This window comes from Mesoplodon bidens (genome assembly GCF_964165515.1).
Source record: "Mesoplodon bidens genome assembly, chromosome: 2".
Lineage (NCBI taxonomy): Eukaryota > Metazoa > Chordata > Mammalia > Artiodactyla > Ziphiidae > Mesoplodon > Mesoplodon bidens.
The window spans coordinates 85,952,955-85,980,590 of NC_138177.1; the positions used below are offsets into that span (position 1 = coordinate 85,952,955).

The 27,636-nt window shown below is 35.4% G+C and overlaps 1 protein-coding gene across 3 annotated transcripts in view; it reads right to left on the bottom strand.

The window, feature by feature from the left end:
• MAGI3 (membrane associated guanylate kinase, WW and PDZ domain containing 3) overlaps positions 1-27,636 on the bottom strand; it is a 275,258-nt gene that overhangs the window by 101,639 nt on the left and 145,983 nt on the right. For all 3 annotated transcript variants that reach the window (XM_081222384.1, XM_081222383.1, XM_081222385.1), the window contains exon 2: positions 4,612-4,728. In XM_081222384.1, the coding sequence (XP_081078510.1) occupies positions 4,612-4,728 (117 nt within the window). The remainder of the gene's footprint in view (positions 1-4,611; positions 4,729-27,636) is intronic.

Below are 27,636 nucleotides of genomic sequence, written 5' to 3' on the forward strand. Positions count from 1 at the left end.
TCGTTGCAAAGGTAGAAGTCTGTCTCTCTCACTATTTGGTTTCTTTTAAAAAGTTCACTGTTTTACTCTTTTTCCTCTCCATGTTTGTTTGATTAGTTTATATTGCTAAGTCTTCAAGTTCACTGATCTTTTCTTTTGCAGTTCCTAATCTGCTGTTAAGCCCATCCAGTGAATTTTTGAAGTTCCATTTAGTTCTTTTTAAAAGTATACAGCTTGGGTTTCCCTGGTGGCGCAGTGGTTGAGAGTCCGCCTGCTGATGCAGGGGACACGGGTTCGTGCCCTGGTCCGGGAAGATCCCACATGCCGCTGAGCGGCTGGGCCTGTGAGCCATGGATGCTGAGGTTGTGTGTCCGGAGCCTGTGCTCCATCACGGGAGAGGCCACAACAGTGAGAGGCCCATGTACCGCAAAAAAAAAAAAAAGTATACATCTTGTTTTCTCTTTATTCTGTTCATATTGTCCTTTAAATCCTTGAGCATATTTATGATAACTTTAAAATTCTTGGTATGGTCATTATCTGTGTCCCTTCTGGGTTTTTTTTTATTATTATTATTTTCTTTAATCAGCTCACTTTTCTTTTGATTATGGGCCACATTTCCTTGTTTTTTTGTATGCCTAGTACTTTTTTATTAGACACTGGACATTGTGAATATTATGTTATTCAGTGTCTAGATTTTGTTGACTTCCTTTAAAGAGTGTGGATTATTCCCTTTCCCCCCCCCTCCCTCCTTTCCTTTATTTTTACTAACAGTTAAGTTACATGCATATTCACTTGATCCTTTTGGGACTTTTTAAATTTAATTTTGTTAAAATGGGCCTCAAGGAGCTTAATCTATGGTCATTTTAACCCTACTAGTAAGCCATGACCCTTACGGGTTCTCTCCACTCAGTCTGGTTAGAACTCAAATTTCTCTTGGCCCTGTGTAAGCTCTGGTATTGTTAATCTTACAGCTCACAGAGAGTTCTTTGCCCTGCTATGTGAAGTCTCATCCTACACATTCTCAGCTTAGTATTCAGCAACAGACCCAAGGAGGCACCTATGCAGTTTGCCTGAACTCTTTTTCTTCATAGTTCTTTCCTCTCTGACACCCTGTCTTGCAAATTCCAAACACCTCAGACTTCTTGAACTCATATTTCATATGTCCCCTCAACTCAGGGTCTGCTAAACTCTACCTGGGCTCTTCCTTACTGAGCTGTAGCCTCAAAAGTGCCTCCAGGAAGAAAGCTGAGGAAATTACAGGACTCCTCTGTGTGCAGTCTCCTTTCCTCTTCTCTTAGGGGTCACAGTTGTGTTTTATCTATAATGCAATGTCTGACAACAGTAGAAGTCTTTCTCTCTTATTAATTTTGTGTTTAAATTGTCTCAGATTTTGTCAGTGGGCACCCCATCTAGGTGGCTTTTTTTTCTTTATGTTCTTCTGATATGTCCCCAAAATTTTTTAAGCATACTTTCTGATATAATTGGATATTCCAAGCTCACCTTGTACTTTCCTTGCCCCAGACGGGGAATCAGAATTTTCTCCAGGAAGATCTGGCATCTTTTTTTTTAATTTCTTTTTTTATAATTAATTTATAATTAATTTATTTTTTATTATTTATTTATTTATTTTTGGCTGCATTAGGTCTTTGTTGCTGTGTATGGGCTTTCTCTAGTTGTGGCGAGCGGGGGTTACTCTTCGTTGTGGTGTGCAGGCTTCTCATTGTGGTGGCCCTCTTGTTGCAGAGCATGGGCTCTAGGCACATGGGCTTCGGTAGTTGTGGCTCACAGGCTCTAGAGCGCAGGCTCAGTAGTTGTGGCACATGGGCTCAGTTGCTCCGCGGCATGTGGGTTCTTCCCGGACCAGGGCTTAAACCCATGTCCCCTGCATTGGCTGGCGGATTCTTAACCACTGGACCACCAGGGAAGTCCCAATCTGGCATCTTTTAGTAAAGAATTACATTTAGAGACCAGATGTGACCATTCAGTTTGCTAACTGCTACTGATGCATCAGGACTTCTAGATTCTTGGACGTGTTTTGGGCAGTTCAATTTTAAGTTAGGAGTTCCAGTTAGGATCTGAAATAGCTGTAGCTGTTTGGAAACTATGAATTAAAACAAATAAATTGTAGAGCTCCTTTCTAAGGCAAAACCTCACACTGGGGAGAAACTGCAAAACTAGGACAGTAGAAGTAAGTTAAAAAGACGATCAAGTAAAAGTGGCAGAGGGCAGCAAAAAGTACAAGTACATATTTTTATTACCTTGCTTTAACAAGGAAGGAGGGAGCTCTAGAGCTATGAAACTAAAAATGCTACCCTGAGATGCCCCATGCAGGCAAAATACCAAGTTCCTTATAAGGGGATAAAAATCAGATTGTTTTCAGATTTTTTTAAGAGCAATGCTTTATGCCAGAAAACAATTAGATAATTAAGATATTCTGGGAAAGAAATTATGAGCCAAAAATTTCATATCCATCCAAACAAACTTTAAAGTATAAAGGCCACAGAGAAACTGCTATAATGATCCTGTGAACCTTTCATGGAAATCTGGTAGACAACAAGCTTTAGACAACCAGAATTATTGAAGAAACAACAACATAAGGGTTGGTAGCTTGATTAGATATGTATCTACCCAAAGAATGAAGAATAAATGATGATTATAAAAGGGAGAGTACAGTACATAATGGTTGCTTACATTGCCAATATAGATACAGATCAAGCATCAAAAAACGGTCAGAATGAGGAAAGCATATGCAAAGCAGAATGAGCTTGCTGATTACCTTATATTTGTTGGGAATAAAAAGATATTACTTCAAGTGAGATGATGGGAGAGGGAGAGGTAAGGAGGAAGAAGGAATGACTAGATAATTTTAATATTACTCATAGTAGGAGCAAAAAAAAGGGATGAGAAACAAAGAGTATTATATAAAGGTACAGAGATAACCAGTAGAATAAAGATACAAATCTTCCTAAAAAGAGAGCTCAAATAAAATAGACTACATAGTGAAAGGCTTTTTATATAAAATACTTATATATGGGTAAAATAGAAAAACATGACCAAACTGGGACTAAAGATATCAATCACATCAATAAATATAAAGTTTCACATTGGCTACAAAATAGAAAAACATGACAAAACTGAGACTAAAGATATCAATCTAATCAATAAATATATTTTCACACTGGCTACAAAGTTCAACACTATTTGCAAAACAAAGAGATTCAGAAAGATAAAAGAATAAAAAGATGGACAAAGATTTATCAGGCAAATGCAAAGAAAAGAAGGCAGGAATTGCAATTCTGAAATGTGACAAGGTAGATTTATGGGAGGAAATCATAGAAAAGTAGTCAGATTTTAAAACAAAATATTTTATACCATGTTAAGGAGTCTAGACTTGTAGTCAACAGGACTTTTTGAAGGATAAACTACAAATGGAAAAGAATCAGACGTGCACTTTAAAGATGGACTAGACTGAGGTGACACTGGAGTCAGGGGAAACAGTTAGAATGGGGCAAGGGGCCACACACTGCTTGAGTACCTACTCTAGACCAAGTAGTTTACATTTATATTCTCGCTTTAATTCTAATAATGATATCAGGTGAGCCTTATGATTCCCATTTTATACATGGAGATTCTGAAGCTTAGGAAGATTAAGTAACCTGCCCAAGTAAACCAACTAGTAAAACGCCAGAATCAAGATTTTGAAGTCAGTTTTACTTAGCTCTTTGCAACTACATAATGCTATTTGTTGTTGTTGTTGTTGTTGTTGTTGTTTAAAATCCAAGTAAGAAAGAGTGAGGGTCTATGGTAGTGCAGAGAGATAGGTATTTAAGAAGCATAATTAGGAAGGTTTGGTGATGAACTGGACATTGTGTGAGATTAAATAACAAGAAAAAGAAATCAAGAATTCCAGAGGCCTTATAAAAGCTAGTATCCACAAGAAATTACAAATATACTGAAAAGTAAAACAAACCAGAATGTCCTTTTATTCCCTTTTATTGTTTACTGCTTTTATTCTTCCCCCAGACCTACACTAGTTAAACCAAGCATACATGATTTGTTATGTGTTAAAAAAAACAATAAAAACCCAAAACTATCATTACAACAACAAACAAGTCCTATGAAAACTATTAAGACTAGAAGAGATACACCAACATCTAGATAAAAATTCAAAATGGATCACCACAAAGGTGGCACTGCATGCTTCCTCCTTTTTTCCTTTTGGGAAGAGGCAGATTTTAAAATTAGTAGTATCCTAATAATTAATAAAAAATATTTGTTCTCAGTGTACAGGCATTGAGAGCAAAATAGTCTTCTTACTGCATAGGCTTTAGAAATTGATTTATAGGAAAAGCATCTAGTTAGCAACATGTACATTTATATTCTTAAAATTTTAAAGTCTAATGACTTTTTAAAAAGTCAAAATATAGAATCTTCTAGTTTTTCTATTTTTAAAACAAAACACTTGAAAGTCCTCTGAAAATTTTTCTCTTTATCCAATTTTTGTTTCATTCCAATGCCCCAACTTAGTCTCCACAATTTCATATGAGATACTCTAGTGAATTATTTCTAGACGTTTGATTAGTTACATAAAGATATTTTGGCTGCATTTCTTTAATTCCATCTCATACTTACATGGAATAGTTCTCAAATAGAGATTATCTCTAATCACTTGCTGCAGTTTGTGGTCAACTGATCCTTTCTGAAACTGAAGACTCAGGTAATGTCGCAAATCTTTATTAATGACTTTGCCTACAAAAAAACCACACAAGACAAAACACATAACTGTTAGATCCCCAGTTAAATATCAATGCTAGTTAATGAATACCGTTAAACCATTTAGCCATAAATAGGAAAAAGAAATCAGAATATTTTATCCAAAACAAGATAATTGTACCAAACTATTATAGGTACTATAATTAAAATACACAACTTTAATACACAATGTAGGCATAATTATACATGGAAGGAGAGGGAGTACGTATAAGTCACAGAACATGACAAATATCCAAGGTAATTTCATTCAGTCCCATGACTTTAAATACGATCTATACCCTGGTAAGTGCCAAATTCTTATCACATCTCTATCCCTGACCTATCTCCACCAGGCTCCAAACTCATCACACTCTCTATATATTGCAGATATATTTGGAATTCAAATAAGCACCTCAAATTTCAGATGACCAAAACAAAACTCTTAATTCTATCCTCTCCCATTATTTTCCTCTCCTCTAGTTCTTCCTGTCTTAGAAAATTACCACCACCAATCCAATAGAACAAACCCCAAACCTAGAAGTCATCCTCAATTTCTCCTTTTTACTTCTATCCCTCAATGCAATTTATTAGCAACTTTTGTCAGTTCTACCTGCAAAACATATCCCATAACTGCCCACTTCCCTTCATTTCCACTGCCACCATCTAAGCTAAGCCACTATCATTTCTCACCTGGAATTCTGTAACAGCCTTCTAATCGGTTTCCCTGCATCCATTCTTGGCTCCTTCCTGCTCCCACCATTCACAAAGAAGCCAGAATGAGACTTTTAAACATAAATCAGGTAATCACTATTCTGTTTAGAGCCACAAATGACTTCTTGCTGCTCTTGGAATATAATTCAAACTTCTAAACAGGGCTTAGAAAGCCCTACATGTTTCAGCTCTGGCCATATCTCTGACCCAAACTCACTCACCCTTCACCCTCTCAAACTATGCTCCACCCACACTGGCCATCTTTATCATCTCTAACAGGCCAAATGGGTCCTACTCAGAACCTTCTGCCTATCACTAGATTGAACAGGCATTTTCTGTCCACTTGCTTGACTCCTAGATACAATGTGAATAAATAGGAGTGAATGGTTGTTTTTTCTTATTTGTGGGGAAAATGGGAGATTAAAAAGAGGGACATTAGGGGTCTCAAAGAAATATTAAGCAGAAAAAATAGAGGACTGCAGAAATCTGATCGCAGTGAATTTATAATAAGGGTTGAGCTTAAAATGAACATCAAAGCAATCCAAACACTTTTCATTAGACAAGATTTCAGATAATTAGAAAAGAGCAATGCTAAATCAAAATAGATTATCTTATTGAATAAGAAATGACTAGTTGATTAAAATATACTCTTTATTTTATTTGAAACAGCAGAGTTATGACCAGGTTAGATAAATCAAAGGTTACTACAGATCAGTTCATTCTTTTAACTATTATTCTGTAACACAGCATTTCTAATCCCTTCTTTTGGTCTTTTCTCACATATATAAATAAACATAACCTAAATGAGAGAGTATTAAAATAAGCAGGAAATCAGAGAGCTTCTAAAGTTTAGAGATAACATTCAGATCCTAAACTAATAAACATAAACCAAAAAGTCCGTGTTTTGCATCGTCAAAAATAGATGTTGAGGAAGGGGAGAACCTTGTGATCAAAGAAGAAAACCTGAAAGATATTTACAGGAATAACACAGAACAATGTGTGGTCCCAGAGGCTGCTTCTGTCAGGCACTTCGGGGCCCCACCAACCCAACTCCAATTTAAATGGAATCATATTATTTCATTTTTTATTTATATTATGGAACTTGTTCATTGCTGGGTAGAAGAAAAACCCAATTCATAATCAATACTGTACAGTCTCATTGCTCAGTGAACAAAATCATACCCAATAATGAGTTCATTACGTATTTTAAAAATTAGATAAGGAGTGTTTCAAATGCACTGTAATAATCAGTATACAAAAGCTTTTGTGGACTGTTACATAGGTGCTTGAAAGTATTAAGTGATGCTTGCAGAAGTTTGGTTAGGGTTTTTGACTAGACAGAGAACGCATCATTTTTTTTCTATTTGAAGTAAGTTACATAGGCTTCATTATCTAAAAACCTGCTATCCAATGTATTTTCAAAAACAGTTTTAATATGGATAAAGGCTAATGCCTGTTTTATTAAAGAAGACAATCTAAATCAACACTTTTTTAATTCAACGTTTGTCAAATTTTTAAATTTGAAGCTTTACTATAAAATATGACATAACTCACAGAGATAACTATACAATGCTAAAAACCCACACTGGACTTTAATCTATAAAAACAACAAGACAAAGCCATAATAAAAATCATAGATCACAAATTACCACGAGGGGGGCTCTTTTAAGGGAAAATGAAGGTAAACAACTCAATTCCTGTTTCAAGGGCCCGTGAGACCTTAAGACAGAATCATTAAAGCGGAAAGAATTAGATTTAAAGAATAACACCTAGATTTATCAGGACGGGAACTGCACTCTATCTTCACTCTCAACTTCTATGGGGATTCTGGATGCAATGCTGAGATGAACAGCTGCAAAGAAGAGGGTGAAGTACAATTTCATAAATGGGATATTTTATTTAAAGTGCACAACTATTCAAAGAAATCATCACACTTTTCTGAGGTTGGGGACAAAACATCACAAATATCAATGAAATGTCAACTATAAAAGATTAGCAAATTATACAGATTGGCATTCTTTAAGATTAATAAGAATTAATGACAGAATATATTGGATATAGCAGTCATCATGGACTTCCTTGCTTCAAGAAACCAAAAACAACTTTCGTAAGGGGACAGAATATTATGCTTTCCACTTCGATGTGGTTCCAGGGAATTTATTAAAAAAAAAAAAAAAGTACAAATATCCTGAATAGGGAGATGGCTGTGGAATTACCAGAAGGCCAACAGAAACATTAGCTCACAGAGACACCGCTGAGATTATCTATATTACTGAATTGTATATGAACTTCCAGCTTTTGTTTAAGGAGAGTTTCACAGAAACTTGACATTTCAAGAGTATGAAAACATCTACTTGGGGTTAATGCAGTTGTTAAACAAATAAGAAAAAAGATTCTTCATAATTGCATTCTTACCCAGCCAGCCTTTGCTTTTAAGTGTTAAGATTATTCTTCGACTTTTAAGTGATTTATAAATCGAGTTGATTTATGAAACTTAAAAAGAAATCTGTAAATCTTACATACACAGCTCAGGAGGGGAAAAGTCTATAACTGAAATCTCAATCATATGAATAAATCCAGGCACTCAAGTTTCAATATACAAATCCTCAGTCAAAAGAACTCATAACTCAAATTCATGCTTTCTGAGTGTATGCCAATTAATATTCACTACCATTTCTCTTTAAGGAATCAGTATATAGAATCACTGGTTATTATTTAGGTAAACATTGTGGCATGCTGGCATAGATGAGGTCATGCAAGCAGCTGTAAACCAACCCAACTGCCAACATTTCATTGTCTTTTCTATAAGGGTAGTCTAGGAGACTTTGTCAACCACTTGCCAAAGTCAAGATATGACATGTCTTTACTATTGTCTAATCCAGTAGTAATTATACAATTGAAAAAAAGAAAAAAATAAGGTCAGTTTGGCATGTCTTGTTCTTATACATTCACGTTGATTCATGGAGACCACCCCTTTCTTTTCTAAACACTTTCAATATTTTATTAGTTTTATTTTTTACAATCTCTTCCAATGTTGTCGCAGTTTAAAGTTAGGGAAGTGGATTTGCGTTTTTCTCAATCTATGCCTTTTTGGAAACTGGGACATTTGTCTCACCTCAGTCTCCTGGTACTTCCCACATTCTCCACGATTTCACAAAGGATATCGACAATAACCCTGAGATCATACCTGAGAGTCCCTTTAACTCCTGGGGGGCAATTCAGCTGAGTCTTGAAAACTTAATTTCATTTAAAGTGAATGATACTCTTATGATATCATCTTTTTAAAATTTAATTTCCCTCATTTGAGGTTGTTTGTTTTATCTTTTACTGTTGGAAAAGTAATTCTTCCAGTCCAAGACTATGGAAGCAAAGTAAGAATGGTACAGAACTGATTTCTGCCTGTAAACAGCTACCAATAACGTCTTCTCACAGTAAGCCTACCTCTTCCTTCTCACTGCTCTTGCTTCAAACACAACCTTAAAAGCTCTTTGAGCTCTATGAAGTATCTAAACTCCTTTTGAGCTTTGGCCGATAGTAAAGGAAATTCTTCAATGTTTATTTCTTACAGTCTACTTAGCACTGTACAAATGTGACTGCGTTCCATCCAATTATCAATCACATACATCTTTTAAAACTCCTGAGCTGCTCAGAACATTCTTTGTACCCATAAGAATTTTGTCACATAACTTTTCTTTTAGAAACCTCTAGTCTTGGAACCACACCTATAGATGCCATAAACTTTAAAAAAAAAAATCTGTTTTCCTCAAAGGCAAAGTACAGGCATAACCATGTCCCACTTTTCTTCCTTACTATGATGACTGTAAATAGCCTGGTGAAATTCCCCATCAAACTGTTCAATCTAACTAGTTCAACACAACTGATGTTACTAACTAGTCATTTCTCATTAGACTTAGACTCCAAAGAGCATTGCATTTTATTGCTTCCTCTACATCCTGAGCTCCATGAAACTAGTGAAAAAGATATACATAAGCTTAACTCCAAACTGGCTCCTTGGTTCAAGGCAGGAGTTCCCTAAGACAAAATAAACCAAACTGCAGTCCACTTGTTTGTGAAACTGTAAATGATATTTGAGCAAGACTTCTCTAGATAATCAGTATCTACACATTTCAAAGTAAAATATATTCTATGGCACAAAAGTTATTTAAAAATATCTTATACAGGGCTTCCCTGGTGTCGCAGTGGTTGAGAGTCCACCTGCCAATGCAGGGGACATGGGTTCGTGCCCCAGTCCGGGAGGACCCTACATGCCACAGAGCGGCTGGGCCCGTAAGCCATGGCCGCTGAGCCTGAGCATCTGGAGCCTGTGCTCCGCAACGGGAGAGGCCACAGCGGTGAGAGGCCCTTGTACCGCAAAAAAATAAAATAAAATAAAATAAAATAAAAAATTATACAGTTGTTAAACATAAAAGTTTGTCAGCTATCTTAGGACCAAGGCCATGGTTTGTTTTTACAGATTTAGTCCCAGGATCTAGCACACAGAACAGATGAGTCAGCTTAATTTTGTATCTTTAATTGTTCATTTCACCCTCTACATCATCTAATGCAGGAAATTTTAGAATACTCACTTAACTGATACAGTATTCTTTGTCTATACAAAATTTTATTTTAAACTGTTTCTTAAACAATGAAATTAACTTTATTTGGACTCTGTCAAAATGCTACAGTAAATTCTTCATTGACACAGCAAGCTCTACATCTTTAAAAGTAAGTTTTAACTACAGCTTTTATGCCAATTCCTCAAATTCTGTTCATCAGAACACTGATGACTAGGACTGCTATTTTATAATAATAATTATTATATTGTACATATATGCTATATGTTTTCACTCATTTCTCATGAAAACCTTTAAGGCAGATATTATTATTCCCATTTTATAGGTAAAGAGCTGAGGTATAGAGAGCTTAAGTAACTCGGCCAAGGTTATATCACTGAAAGTAGCAGGCCTGGGATCTGAACCCAGTTAATCTGGCTCCAGAACCTGCACTATAAGCACTGTGCTAGATACCTCCCTCCCTTCTTCCCTCCTTCCCTCTCTCCTTTCCATGAATTTCTTCTCTTGCTTAAGCTTACAAGAAAACAAGCTTAGAACACCATCTTTCATAAGAGCCCACCCTTCTATGAAAGTCACGTCTATCGTGTAAAAAAAGATTTACTGAGTCCTGGATAGTAAGCTCCTGCGGGTAAAGCAGTGAATGAGAGTGCACCCAACTGAACTAAAAGTCTCACAGGGAAGATGAACACTGAGAAAGAAATTTCAAACTTGAGAGCGTTATGAAAGAGAAGCATAGAGCACTGTGGGAATCTATAATCCAGATCCTAAGTCTAGGGAGTCTAGGAAGCCGTCACTGAGTAATCACACTGGAACTGAAACCTGAAGGATAAATAGAAGCCAACTAGACAAAAAAAAAAAAAAAAAAGGTGGGGGGATTGGTAGAGGGAGTGGTACATGCGAAGGCACTTACTTGAGGTGGGAAAGAACACAGTGCTGACAGGAACTGAGAGAAATCCAGTATAGCTGGTTCTTAGGAAGTGAGGAAGAGTTCACACAAGCTGAGACAAGAGTTCCAAGGGCCAGTGGGTTGAGTAGAACCTTGTGACAATAATTTAAAAGAACTTCAACTAACTCAGGTATGACACCAAGGACCTTCATAATTGCTATAAGCTAGCAACTATGGATATATTCTTACTGGTCACATCTATATTTCATATTTGTGTTCAAATGCCACATTGTTACTTCTATTTGGTCTTTTATCTGTAAGAGGATATTCAAGGTGTAAGAGGATATTCAAGGTTATAAACTTAGACAACCCCTATCAACATAACTCTTTTAAGTATCCCACTCTCATTATAGGCAAGTGGAACCTAATGAATTTTTAAAATAATTTATATAACTAAATTCTTATTCTGTCCCAAACTTGAAAAGCACTAAATCTTCTGGAATCTCTTGAGCCACTTAGTGTTTAAAACTGGCCAGTTTTCAGTATTCTTCTGAGTTACAGTGTGAAGAAACACAGACTGAAGCGACCAAGCGGTGTTGCTGTCTTGTGCAGAATCCTGCTGCCACCTCACCAGTCAGGAGAAAGTCTCCTGCTAACAGAGGTCACGCTCTTTTTTTTTCCCCCTCAGGCTTTTAAGATATTATTGACATAAAATATATACATAAGTTTAAGTTATGCATGCAACGATTTGATACATGTATATATTGTTAAACAATTACCATAGTTAAGGTCAGTTTGTAACCCCATCCTTTCACATAATTACCATTTTATGTGTATGGAGATAGCACTTAAGATCTACTCTAACATCTTTCATGTATATAATCTGGTATGATAGTCATCATGCTGTACATTAAAACCCCAGAACTGATCCACCTTAGAGCTGTATGTTTGTACCCTTTGACCAACATCTCTCCATTTCCCCCACACCTAGCCCCTGAAGAAAATGCACCATTCTGCTCTTTATTTCTATGAGAATATGAGCTTCTATTTCTATCTCTATTACATTCCACATGTAAATGAGAAGATACAGTATTTGTCTTTGTCTGCTGGAGGTCACATTCTTTGTCTCTATTACAAATTAGGGCAGTAGTACATATTAAAACGAGTGTCCATTCTCCACTGATTCCTGGAAACAGTTATCATAAACACATTGGTCAGATTTCATCTACTGCCCTGGGTCCACTGGCAGTTTAAGGTCAAGTCTGCTGCTGCACATCTGGTCCTTTCCCAGCACACCCTAGAAATGTTTTCTCCCTCCCTCCTTTCTCTCCGTCCTTTCTTCCTTCCCTCCCTTCCTTGATTATTATTTTTAATGCATTTACCATCAGAAGAACTGGAAGCATAGCTAAAGTAAGAACTCTTTGGTTTAGGTAATCTGAAAAATCCCTGAACTACACCAAACTAAATATACCCATCCCTAAAAGCCTAACACTGTTTACTACATGTAGAATTCAATATTAATGCAGCATTGAAATTGCTTCATTATATTCAAATTATGTGTAAATAAAACCCATTATCATGCTGTATAATTTTTTTGAAAGTTTTTTATGGTTTTTATTTGCTTAAATAAAGCAAGTATTTCTGTGTAGAATGTATTTGCAAGTAACAAACATTTCTCTAAAAAAATCTGATGCATGGCCAGGAATCCAAGTTATAAATATTCTAAAAAGTTGGTGCCCCAGAGAATGCTGTTGTATCTATATTTGTTCTTACTTCTGAGGCAACTACCCCAGTCCTGCTAACACCCTGCCCTACCCTTCTAACCTCCACACCCAACTCTTTCCCCTGCTTGTTTCAGTTTTGTGTCTACTCCACCTGGAGACCCACAGTGTTGTATACACATAAATACTGTTAGGGCAAAAGGCCTGCACATTGACCACTTGTTCACCTGCTCTTTGAAGCCAACACCCAGGCAGAACTCTAAGTCCACATTAAGGAACTTCTGTTTTCATCTCTCCTCCCCGCTCGTTCTTACTACAAACAATGGGGTTCATGTTGGCCTCCCTCACTGGATCTTAAGCCTGTGTGAAGCCACGAACTATGTTTCGTTCATCTCTGTATCCACCCTCCAAAATACCTAGCATAGCTCTGAGTAAACACTCTCTTAAACACACCAAAATGATACTTGATAATGTGATTGCTATACTGACAGTTTTAAATGGAATTAATCTCCAACAAACACTTTTACTATAATCCTCACAGAAATCCTTTCATTAAACAGCACTGTTAAAAGTAAGTTTTGATTATAACAATGTGGTCAAATGCTCATAAGGTATTTTAAATGAAAAAAGCAGGTCACAAAACAGAATATTCAATGTGACCCCCAAATTGTAACATACCTGAGGATATGCAAATTTAAAAAATGTAAGGGTCATACATAAACTCATACTTAAACATTAGCAATACTTAAAACATTATTGCAGGTATAATTATTGGGTGATTTAAAAAAACTTTTACCTTCATGGTTTTTATATTTTCAAATTTTCTACAGTGATCATCTATTACTATGAGAAAAAACTTTTAAAAACTAGAAACACATTTTCAAAAACTTTGCCCTTCAAAGGTCATTCATGGAAAAGGAAGCCTGACCCAGTGGAGCATTATGACAAAAAACTTGCAAAAGTTCTATGTAAAAGCTGATACTATTTGTCTAGGTTTTCCTTTAATCATTTGTTTTTAATAAGTAGTATTTTCCCCATACCGAGGTTAAATTCCAACCATTTTGCTTTTAACTGAAACTCTCAATTGATAAATAAGCTACAGAATATTAAAATCTACATTTGAAAAGATGAAAATCACAATTCTAGAAAAGACACAACAAAGTCACCACAATTTTCCCTTTAAAAGTCATGCATCAGAAAGAGCAAAGTAAGATGAACCTTCCTAGCAGAAAACAGTAGAAAAAATAAGAAATCATTAAAAGTGGGTCTTTTTCTTTTCAAAGCTTTTATTTGATGGGATCATGTAGATTTAGTTCTTAAAGAAAAACAGTTTTTCTAAAGTGCTATCCTGAGTCTATTTACAATTTTTTCTTTGTGGCACTCACATCAGGAATCATTAGCAAACCTGTCAGAATGCCAGATAACCAGTGCTAGATGGCACACCGAAATCTGAATCATAGTATTAATGCTTCATCCTTTTGACAAGAGGGTACAAAGCCATCTATTGTGCCTTGTCATTTTCCCTGAAAACAGAATAACTGGGTTCAGTGGTCTCTGCAAATCAAAGTTATAAGCTTCAGCAGAATGTTCAGGACTTGAGGTAGAAGATCTGTTACTGATATTTCATTGTAGCAGCTAATAAAAAGATAGCTGAAAGGGAATACAGATGTGCTTGATTAGAAGTCTGACTGGAAAAAAAATGACTATTACAGAATTCAGACTGCATTTTAAGATGCATCATTATGTAAACAATCTCAACCTCTAGGTTCAGGCAGTAGGCTGATATAATTAACCACTATTAAAAAAGGAATTTAATAGCTTCTTTTTCTCTGATATCTTTTAAAAATAGAAATTTATCCCAATCCTTAGAAATTTTCCAAAGCAGATAGTTTAAAGGTCCTAAAAACTATATTACACATCAAAACTGATCTGACTCCAGGGAGAGTCAACATTCGTTAAAAAATAATTTGTTATTTCCCATTTTCATTTCTAATCTCTATGTTTCATCAGGAACATATTTAAAAGGATTTATCATCCTTACAAAAAATGTCAAAATTTCAAAGAAACATTTTTAGAGATAAATGGCCATTTCTATGTATATCCCCCTATTCAGATTCCTCCACTAAAAACCATTTCCCCCCCACTCACCTCAACTATAAGTCTGAGTGAATCAGGACCTTTCAGAAAATGTCAACATAGATGAAAGTGTCAGAAGATCTCCAGTCTCCCATTTCCCATTAAAGGGTCTTAACAAACAAAAGAATACCAGAAAAAAAGAAAAAAAGAGGGAGGGAAGGGAAGAAAGAGGGATAGGAGGGAGGAAGGGTGAGATGGAAGGAAGGAAGGAAGGAAGGGAGGGAGGGAGGGAGGGAGGGAGGAAGAGAAGAAGGAAGGAATCTGTACCCCTAAACTAAACCAATAGCAAGGAAAGAATCTATTTCAAAAGACAATGGGAATTTCTACAAATTCCAATATCAATTAGTGAGAACCAAGGAACTGCAAAGTAAGAATCACAATCAAGGGTACCAAATGGCCTTACTAGCTTGATAGTCTGAATTTAGGTTTAAGAACTGAAAGGGAGTTTTCTGGGCAACATGACAATATAAGTCACTTTTACAAAAGGCTCTCTAATACAGAACAAAATGAGGAGAAATAATCAAAAATAGAAGGAAAAAAAGAGTTAATCTCTGTCCATTCAAATATCAACTCCAAAGAATACAAAACAATTTAGAGTACACTGAGAAAATGCCCAAAGCTGACATACAACACCCTAGCTCATAAGCATAGCACATTTTGCAGACTCTGAGTACAAAATATTGATAAATGTTGAATGTATATGTTGATCTACAAAACAAAAGGTATATAAGTTGCTGTTCCCAATCCCTAGCAGCAGGAGATAGAAGCTTTCAGACAGAAATAGTGACAAAACTCCCCCAAAGTAGCTGCCTTTGGCACTAACCCCCTACACCTCCTCAGACATCAGAAAAACTAACATCTCTGTGTGTAGAATAAACAGAGGAGGGAGCCAAGAATAGCTATGGGCATGTAGTTAAAATGTGAGGGCCACTGTCCAGGTGAGAGACGATTTAGATCTGTAATGGGAATGGAGGAACAGATGGATTTGAGATTCACTGTATATGCCCATATATATGTAAAGTTTTTCAATACCAAACACTGTCCTTACAAGAGGAAGTTGTCTTATATTTGAACCTTACAAAGTCTCAGATTACAGAATGATTTATAAGTTATTTTATTTTGAAAAAAATACAAAGTACTGTCTGAAGAAAGCATGTTAGCCTGAACAAACAACTGTTTAAGAGATAATCTGACACAATTGCTGGGGAGACGTGACAGGGGGGTGGGGAGCAAATAAAATGAGAAGATTTAGTAATTCTTCCTTGGGGTACTACTTCACAACTGCATGTGGCAGATGTCACTGTCAAGCAATCTTTCAATGATAGGTTGTTTGTTTAAGGGAAGAGGTGCCTTTATTTTTTTAATTTTTTTATTTTTTGGCCCTGCAGCACAACTTGTGGGATCTTAGTTCCCCAGCCAGGGGCTGAACCCAGGCCCTCGGCAGTGAAAGTGCAGAGTCCTAACCACTGGACCACCGGGGAATTCCCTCAATGATCACTTTTGGAAAAAAGCAATTCAGTCCATACTTAGGTTATGAGATCATAAATATACGTCAACAACAAAAGTGAAGGGAAAAATTTTTGCTCTAATTTTACTTGTGGCTAGGACAGCACTATACACAGATTTTAAACTACAATATCTCAAACAATTTAGATGGAAGAGAGGAGGAGGTGAACTAGGAAATTGTGTTAGGTAACTCATTCCAGTGCTGACACAATACCAAAGGTGTAAGTTGAAGAGTTTGCACAAACTTTTTACAAGAAATAGTGGGAAAAGTAGTATTTCTAAATTTCATTTTAAATATATGTGTAATTAAATTAAATTTTAGAGGTAGAAATCTGATTTTATCCCTAAAAGTTTACATTCATACTGCCTAATCAAAAGGATATGTATTTTTTAAAGTGTCTTTTAAAAAATTGTGGGATAGCTTAAGCTTAACTACAGGGCCTCCTCATATTTGGATATTCATGAAATTGTGAATAGAATCCATTAGCCTTAGTAATATATTTGACAGGAAGATTCAGGGGAAAAGAGACAACAGAAAAGATCACTCCAGGCTTCTGGCTTGAATAACCAGGAACTTTAAGTTCCATTTGAATAAAAGACATAGAAAGGGGAAGAAATGGACTTCCCTGGTGGCACGGTTGGCAGGTTAAGGATCCACCTGCCAATGCAGGGGACACAGGTTCAAGCCCTGGTCTGGGAAGATCCCACATGCTGTGGAGCAACTAAGCCCATGCACCACAACTACTGAGCCTGTGCTCTAGAGCCTGGGAGCCACAACTACTGAGCGCACGTGCTGCAACTACTGAAGCCCACATGCCTAGAGCCGGTGCTCCACAACAAGAGAAGCCCCCGCAATGAGAAGCCCATGCACCGCAGCAAAGAGCAGCCCACCGCTCGCCTCAATTAGAGAAAGCCCGTACGCAGCAATGAAGACCCAACACAGCCAAAAAAATAAATTAATTTAAAAAATTTTTTTAAAGAAAGGGGAAGGGCTTCCCTGGTGGCGCAGTGGTTGAGAGTCCGCCTGCCGATGCAGGGAACACGGGTTCATGCCCCGGTTTGGGAAGATCCCACATGCCGCGGAGCGGCTGGGCCCGTGAGCCATGGCCGCTGAGCCTGCGTGCCCGGAGCCTGTGCTCCGCAGCGGGAGAGGCCACAACAGTGAGAGGCCCGCGTACCGAAAAAAAAAAAAAAAGAAAGGGGAAGAAACAAGTTTGGGAATTGAGGCAGAAAATCAGGGTAAGGTTTGGGGTATGTTATTTGAGATGCTAGTGAAACAGATAACATGTGAAAATATCAAGAGATCTGAATTTAGAGCTGTAAATTGGGAGTCTTTAGCTCACAACAAATATCTGGCCTTGGTAGAGATGTGGAGCGATGTAAGTTGGAACGACTTTTCTGAAAGGCGTTATGGCAACATCTATCAACATATACTTGCATGTCTTCTGGCAGAAGAGCTCTACTGAAGTTATATTCACATAAAAATGTAAAAAAAAAGATGAATGTTTATCACAGTATTATTTATAAAGAATTTAAATGTCCAACTATAGGTAACTGGTAATTAAATTATAAATGATGAAATATGTCTTCAGTTACTGAGGTATGATGGAGTTTAAACATGTTGAGTAAAATAGAGGGAGTTGTAGAAGGGAGCATTTAGTGCAAGATGTCATTTATGAAATTGGTACACTTTTCTTACATGTATTTATGCAAAAATATATTCTAAAATATGCTTATCTCTGAGTGGCAAGATGTTGAAGTATTTTACCCTCAGCTTTATAATTTTCTATATTGTTTGAGAGGCTAAAGACAACAACAAAAGCATACCATTTTTTAGAACTCTATAAAGCTTTTTTTTTTCCTTTTTCTCAAGTGTTTAAGAATTAGAGCATAACATAATCTTAGAGGTAAACAAACAAAAAAACAAAAACAAAAGAAACATGAGAGGAAGACCACCCTGACTGTACAACTGGCTTTCAGACTTCAGGGCTGCATAACTAGGAACATATTGTCAAAACTGGATCACCACCCCAGGCTTGAGACCAAACAATTAGGCTAGAGAAGTCAGTCCTGGTTGACCTAAGCCTGTAATTTGATTAATGAAATGAATAGTGACTGAGTGTTTAACAGGTCACTCACAGAACTGGTTCCTGAACCCTGACCCAGGGATAATGTGATTTAGGACAAGTTACTGTAAAACCACATCTTAAGGATTAGTAAATTATGTACATGAAAACACAGACTGGAAAAAAACAATTAAATAGCCTGACTCCACTAAAAATATTTCCCGTGAAAATGAAAAAAGAATAGAAAGGTTATATGATAGAGGCCAGCCTCTCCCTTAAAGAAAATAAAACCAAAAGACAGAAGGATAATAATACAAAACATTAGGCACTGCACTAGTGTTGAAGCTATAGAAACCATAATATAGTACCTGCCCTGGTGTTAGGGTGTCACAGACATGTATAAGCAAATAACTACTAAAACCAGTGAAAAAGCATGTACAACGTGCATGAGAGTATGTAGCTAAGAGAAAATAAATAATTGTGTTTAGTGGGGAAAACCAGTTAATCTAGGCTGGGAGTATGGATGGGGAGCATGGGATCAGGACCACGGTGGGCGTTCCAGGCAAGGGGAAGAGAATGCACAGTGGCAGGGTGGTGGTGGATTATAAGACTAGAGAGAGAGGCAGGAAGCTCAGGTAACAAACAGAAGGTTTTACTTATGTCACTGAAGGGTCAGAACATGACTCTAGTGAAGAAGTGACTAAAATTTTTACCAGGGGAATGACATAGCCAGACTTCATTTTCGATGGATCATTCTGGCAACACTGTGGACGACGAAGACAAGGAAAACAGCTGGAGGATACCAAGACCAGCACAGAATAAATTTAGCCACAAACCCATTAATACTGGCAGTAGAAGCAGTAATAGAAGAATCAATGCAGCAGAAAATTGGATTGGTGAGATAGGAGGCAACTCAAGAAACATACACTGATAATAAGAAATTAACCAAGATAGGAAATGAATGCTCACAGATTTGCAGAGTGCTGTAATCCAAACTTCAAATGATAGGAGTCCTTGAAGGAAAAAAGAGAATAAACTAAACAATGAATAAACAAGGAGTGCAGTTGAAGAAAACTGAACATTTTTAAAGGAATGAAATTGGAAATTGAAAGGTTTACCATGTCTCAAAAAAAAAAAAAAGAAGGAAAAGAAAAACAACAGCATCATAAAAACACAAATTTAAATTCTGTAGGTTTTGAGGTGGAGGTGCAATCTCTAAATTTCCCAAAAGAAAGACTAGATATTATTTAAAGAGTCCAAATCAAGAGAGATTAAGATGATAACTCCATGGTGAAAGACATGAGGTGATATCTGTGCTCCATCTGCTTGACGACACAAAGTCTTTTCAGAGTTGTGGTGGTACTGGTGGTTTAAAAAAAATTTTTGTTTCCTCTATCTTTTCTTCAGCAAACGATGGAAGGAGTAATCCAGAGCTCTATGACTGAAGCTAAAGAAAGCCTTGTAATTTAGAGCTGCTGTAGGCAAATACTATATAATATTAGTACTGTGAAAAAATAAACAGGTGACACATGAGAAAGAAATAAGAGACACAAGCAAGGTAACAAGACCAACAGATACAGAAAGCAGGCACGATCCAAACTACCTTATTTTTCATGGTGAAAAGTCAGAAATTACTGCCTCACAGAGAAATATAAATTAATCACAATTAGTTTGGAAAAAGTTTGTGGTAAGTTCAAGACTAACATCAATTCTTTGTAGCTCCTAAAAAACATACACCTTCACATATTATATGATTATATCACCTTGTTACTGATATTATGAAGCACTTTTATTTTTTTTAACATCTTTATTGGCGTATAATTGCTTTATAATGGTGTGTTAGTTTCTGCTGTATAACAAAGTGAATCAGCTATACGTATACATATATCCCCATATCACCCCCATGTGACCCTCTAGGCGGTCACAAAGCACTGAGCTGATCTCCCTGTGCTATGCAGCTGCTTCCCACTAGCTATCTATTTTACATTTGGTAGTGTATATATGTCTATGCCACTCTTTATGAGGCAGTTTTATAATACACAGTTAGGATTAAACTCTCAAGAAAAAATATGATTCATTTTGTACCTTAACCTCAGTAAACTTCATATAATACTTTGTTAAATTTTAAATCTAAAACCAAAAAATTAAAAAATTAAAAAAAATAAAATTAAAACCACAGAGCACTTTTGCTGCTCTTAAGAAGACTATCCTACTTAAAAGAGGGACTAGTAGATGACAAAAAAAGTATTAAAAAGTATTCTTAGTTATCAAGGGCTTTTAAAGAGTCAGATGTGAGAATTTTAGAGAAGATCTTAAAAAATAAGATAAACTGGCAAAAAATTAAACACTTGCTAGTGATAAGATCATGGGTTACTATGTCTTAAGTTTTTTCTTAAATGTTGTTACTATTTTTACAATTCAAAACAAAACTAGAAAACTCCCAAACACAAAAACATAGGTATATTTTGTTTATAAATATAAAGACAAAGATATACATATTAATAGTGACTGAAAGGGAATCTGCAGCCATGAAAATAAAGTTTAATGTTCAGTTCTATTTCTGGGCAGCTGTGTGCATTTATAATATAAAAATTTAATGAAAAACTGAGATACAAAATGATTCATAGTTGACTCTACAAAAATGACATACTGTACATAATTTTTCTTACAAAGTATGAATGATCTTTAAGCAGTAAGAGTATGTTTATATGATAATAATTTTAATTAAATTACCTAGTCAATTCAGTGAAGAACCAATTTAACTGATTTTATTTGTTAAATTAATGATTACTAATTGTTTGGGTTATAATTATATATCTGTCATTGAACAATGCTATATTATACAATTTAAAATAACAACTCTTACTTTATAGCAGAGGTTTAAAAAAATGTTGTAAGAAAAGAATTCCACCTTCAAAGAAATTTTATGAGGAATTCAAACGTATAAAAATAGATAAACTGCTGAGTCCAATTTGAAAAACACTGCTTCAGCAGTCATAGATTTATCAGATTAAACACAAGAGGTTGTTTCAGTTCCTCAATATGGCTGCAATATGCATCAGCCACCTCAAAGGGGGAAACGGGGATTTCTGTTAATATAATGTTATATATTAAGGTTTCCCCAAAGCATAGTTAATTTAGTCAGTGATAGTGCCCTGCTTTCTCCTTTTTCTTTTTCCAAGACAACTTTTGTTAAAATGTAACTTCTTCTTTTACAAATTGAAAAGGGAGGAGGAAAAACCACTAGAAAAAAAATGGCAAAAATTAATGACTAGACAGTTCACAGAAAAAGAAATGCAATGACCTGTAAACACAGAAAAAGATACTCAACTTCACTCATAATATGATAAATGCTAATTAAAACAACATAGATACCTCTTCTCACCCATCAGACTAATGAAACATTCAACACCGTTGGTGAGGTTGTGAAGAAACAGGCATTTGTATAAATTATTGGTGGGTGCAGCAGTATACCAAGGGGGGGGGGGGTGATGTAAACCGACCATGCCAGGTGCCCACAATAAGGAAGTACACTGTCCACAGAGAATTTATGAACTAAAACTAAAGCTTGATCTGCTCCTTGCCATCATGTGATGGCAATTTTTCTAAATGTCAGCAATAAAATGCTCTCTGAAAAAAATCTCTCATTGTTCCAAATTCCAAATAATTGTTGCGGTTATTGTTGAGTTTTAAGCTTCAAATCCGACACTTTTATTACTTATTCCTTAAATACTGAACTATACATGGAAGTTAATTTGGAGAACTCCCAGTTTGTCCCCTGATACACATGGACTCAGTTCTACACATTCATTTCAGAAGTTAAGTCTGTAATGTTTTGAAATGGTTCAAACTCCATTTGAGCACACTTTGCCTCTAGCCCCTGTGTTATACTACATACTCCTGCATTTAAGCAATAGATTCAAAATAAACAATGCCAGCTGTATGCTACTTCTCTTTTCTAGGTTATCTTTTTTTCTGGTGGGAAGTTTTAGATGAGTTAATCAGACACAAAAATACTTGCAGACAGCCGGAATTAGCCTTGAACAATGACTAGTAAACCACAGAGCTTTAAAAAGTTATTTAAAGAACAAATGCACGGAAACTGTGGTTAAGGTCATTAACTATACAACAATAAAACATAAGGAAATGGACACTTACATAGAAAAAAGAATCAAATTTTGAAGAAAGCTGGGAGAGACAACAAAAGATGCTGCTCTTACATTACTAGAAGAAACCAAAAGGGCAATGTTTATTTGAATGCCTGGTATTAACTAGCAGATCAAATAGTGTTACTGTTCACTATCATTCCATCATTTTCTCTTGATTTTGTAGAAAAAGAAAAACTTCAGGAGTTTTATTTTTAACCAAATATAATAAAAATTCAAGATGAATTTTCTGGTGGAGATATTTTAGCAAACATTTTCTGTAATGTACTCTTTATTTTAAAATTTATTTTTACCAGTATGATTGTCTATTCAAATGTTCAATAAAATGAAATATTTAATGTATATATTTTGTTTCTATCATTATATTTTATTTCATGGTCATTTCTGAAAATAATTTTATCACATAAAAGAGGGATGTATTAAAAAAATTACCTGCTCTAGGCTCAAATACACTAGCTATGTCCCTGTGGGATACAAAATGATACAAACAGTGTGGAAGAAAAAATGGGGACAGTTATATAATAACAAACATAAAACAGTAGGAGGCAAAAACAGAAATTAATAAAAATAGTTGCTTATGATGGATGTGGTGAAAGGACTGAGGTAAGGGGTAGACAAAGAAAATCAAAACAAAAGTATACTTTTTAATACAGTTTGACTTTTGAACCATACAAGTGTTTTATACATTCAAGAAAATAAAACTAAATTAAAAAATCTAAATCTTAACATTGAAAACAAATGGAAATAAATGAACTTAATTGCCTATCAAATTGGTAATATAACCACATGAAGACAAAAAAATATTTCAAGTCACTTTTGAACACAGTACTCTGACTAGCATCCTTACTGGGATATATTCTAAGGATAATAAAAACTGCAAAGAAATCTTAAACTTCACATAATTGTTGCGATATTAATATTAGTTTTTATAATTTTGAACCTATTTTATTTGCACTATAGGATAAAACAAATAGGTAATTATGTAAATGTTATTAGAAACCAAGATGTTCAATAGAAGGCAAAAGCTACAATTTTAAAATTGTAGTGCTAAGTTTGTATAGATATCAACATGAAGCCATAACTTAAAAATATATATGCATATATAAACATAGTTAGAATAAATATGTGTATATATACACATCCTAATTATATTCACTAGAGGCAATGACATTCCAACAGTAATGAACATCTCTAATGCTTGTATCTTGCTTTCTAAATCCCCTTCTCCATTAAAAGGAACCAAGGCTTCTTGGAGAAATGACTAGTTCCAGATCTGGGACAGGGAAAATATAAGTGAGCCTAGGTCATTATTTTTTTCTACAAAGTAGGGGAAAAAATAATGAAGGGCTGTCAAAAGGGCACCAGAGCCAACTTTGAGAGTCTCTCACCAGCCATTTGAGAGAATTTAAGCATTAAAAAGAATAACAGTTATAACTGATTATAACAAATTGAATAAACAAAAATCTGTGAGTCCATAATACTGCTCTAAAAAGAGAGAGAAAAAAGGGATTTCATCTGTAACCAGTGAAGGGGACTATAACACCAAATTTCCTTTCCTCAGAACTTCTCATTAAAAGTAAAGAATTAAGCATTTATCCTGCCTTTTGGGGAAAGAACTGTTTATCTCCAGCAGAAGAGGAAAAGTTCTTTACCCAAGAATGCCAGCTAATAGGTATAGAAGGAATGATAGAATTATCAATGAAATAATTACCGCACAGATTACTTGCTAATTTAAATGGGAAAATTATATTATTACATAGAAAAGATCAAACTTAGTATTGCTAACAGTGTGACAATCTGACATCCTCCGATAAAATACAGTATGAAGTATACAGTACCACCTATGACATATTCTTGCCAAAAATTTTTGTCTGATTACACCAAGCCTTTAGACCTACTTTCCAATTTACAGGAATTACAAAGAATAAAGGAACAAGATAAATGCTGCTATGAGGAAACAATCAGACAAATATAGAATTTAGAACATTCTGGTTTCTTAAAAAAGTAAATGTTCCCCTCCAAAAAAAAAGAAAAAGTTCTAGAATAAAAGAGACTAAAGAGGTATAACACCCAAAGGTAACACTGGATTCTTTTTACGAAGGGGGAAAAAAAAAAGTCTATAAAACATTGAGATAATCAGCTAATCTCAATATGGCCTGAATAGTAAGTGATATTAAATTATTGTTAATTTTCTTACGTGTGATAATGGTATTGAAAGGTATAATATTACAAGGTATAATAGGAAATACATGCTAAATATCAGGAGTGAAGTATCATAAAGTTTGCAATTTACTTTGAAATGGTTTGGCTAAACATCTACATTCACTCAAAGGTGAGTATTGAATTCTAGGTGATGGTAACATTACATGGGTATTCGTTATCCTATTCCTTTCAAGTTTTTTTGTAGGTTTGAAAATTTTCATAACAAAAAGTTGAAAAAATAGAGAATTCTTTAGTAAACACAGAATTAACTAATCCTAGCGATATGTACTTCAATAGGGCACATAATTCACAAAAAGACATAAAAACAAATTCTATGTTTTCCGTCACTGTGCCAATTAGGAGTCAATCTCATATCTTTTATTTCCCTCAGTCAGAAGCAAAACAGCAGTCAGAAACATCTTCCTTACCTTAAGCAATCGACTTCTCTACAGTTCTAGATTTTCTCAACAGAGGAAGAATTTTCTTCCACCTGACTGCCACTTCACCTCAGCTCAAAGTCCTCTGAAGCCCAAGTTAATGTAAATGAAGTTGTACTGAATGCTGAAAGCCTTTTAAACCCTCCACTTGGCACCAAGTTTTACACCTTGGCTTATGGCCTAAATAATACATTCTTAAAGGTAACACAGTCTTTATGCCTTTTCCTCCCTATTTAACATTCTCTTCACTGGGGTGCTCTCATCTACTCCCACAACTTCTCTAATGATCACTTATATTCTCATAATTCCCCAAAGGATATCCCAACTCATATCTTTTCCCCTACTTGAAAACTCTTCTGCCTACTAAGTATTTTCACCCGGGTGTCCCCAACGTTCCTCAAAAACAGCAAGCCCAAATGGGAATTTCTCATCATCCCTCCTCCCCTATAAAAATATCTACCATACTTTGCCTCAGCAGCCAAATTAGAAACCTAGGCATCAATCCTGGTTCTTCTCACCCTTCAATGACATATCAAGTTAATAATAATACTACTAAAAAATTGCAACAATAATTACTATAGTAGTTAACACATATTACTAACTATGTACCTGGCACCATTCTATGCTCTGTACATAAATTAATTCATTTAATCCTCACACAATCCTATGAGATAAGTATTGTGTTTCTTCTCACTTTACAAATGAGGAAATCAGACACAGAGAAGTTTAGTAATTTGCCAAAGTTCACAAAGCTACTAAGTGGCAGAATTAGGATTTGAACCCAGGTGTTTTGGCTCTAGAGTCTGGTTTCTTTAACTAATACACTATACCTTCCCCTCATTCACAAAATATTATTGATTTCATCTTCCAAATATTTCTCAAACTCATTCAATTCTCCCCATTTTAATAACCACTGTCCTAATCCAGGTCACCATCATCTTTTGCCTGGTGAAGACAATGGCTTCTTAACTGGACTCCTGCTACCAGCCCTGTTCTCCAATGTATTGTACAAAGCTGATTACATCACACCTCTGCTTTCATACATAATCTTAATGGTTTCCAACTGAACTCAGAATAGCATTCAAATCCCTTAATGTGGTTTATAGAGCATCCAGCTTTCCTCTTCAGCCTCATTTCCAGCCTCAGTTCCTCTGAGGTTCCCTCTCCATACTCCATCACCACTGTAATTCTTATATTCCTCAAATGTCAGTTTTTCTAAATGGAACACTCTTCCTCCAACCCCTGGTCTGGCTATTTCTTATATAACCTTTACATCTACATTCATGTCTGTGCATGGATGTCATTTCTCTGGAGATCTCCTGATCACCCAACTCTCAGTTGCCTTAGTTATTAGTTAGACAGAATTTAATTCCTTAGGGCCCTGTAATAATTTTATCAAATATACACACCCATATGTTTTACCACACTGCACTATAACAGTCTATTACTTGTCTGTCTCACTCCCTAAACTGCGAGCATTTAGGAGAACAGGGACAATGTAATGAAAGCAAAAGCTCAATAAATACTGAAGAATAAACAAAATGCAATAGAACAACTTAAAGCCTTCATCAAATAAAACAACTAACCTTCTTGGTCTAATGCTATTTCTTTTCCTTTATAAATCTAATAAATGTTATCTTCTGGAATATTCTACTCAAAATATTTTATTTTTAATAATCTTCCACATTACTCAAATGATCTCCATTATTCATTTATCTTCTCAAAACTTTGAACTGTAATAGTTAAGTGAAAACTATAGAGAAAATATAGCTTAACAAAATCTGCTATCTTTTAATCTCTATATGCAGTTTTCAAAAGAACATTTTACAAAGCAATTGCCCTTGACTCTTCAAAAATGTCAATGTCATGAAAAGAAAGAAAAAAGAGAGAAGAAAAAGAAAAGAGAGAAAAAAGGGCAGGAAGACTGCTTCAAGTTAACAGTCTGAATAGTCAGGACTAGTAAAGCAAATGTGATTCTTGTTTGGACCCTAGATTTTCAAAAAGACTGAGAGAAAGAAAAGGAAAAGAAAAAAGAAAAACACTAAAAAGGACATTTTTGGAGCAACTGGGGAAATCTGAACATAGCCTGTATATTAAGTACTTTTTTCATCTTACATTTCTTGAGTATAAAAATGCTATTGTGATTATGCAAGAAAATGTCCTTATTTTTAGGAGATATATGCTGATGATACGTGCCACTTGCTTTTAAGTAATACCTAAAAATATCACACATACACACACACAAAAGAGAGAGAAAGCAAATTTGGCATAGGTTAAAAATTAGTCTAAGCGAAAGATAAAAATAATCATTGACTCCTCTTTTCCCACTTTTTAGGTTTGAACTTAATAAAAAAAAGTTGGGAATAAATAGCTAACATTTATTGAGTAATTAATATGGGAAGGACACCATTCTAAAATATTTACATTTATTAACTCAATCTTCACAAGACACCTGTGAGTCTTACTGTAGTACTTAATATTATTACCCCCATTTTATAGA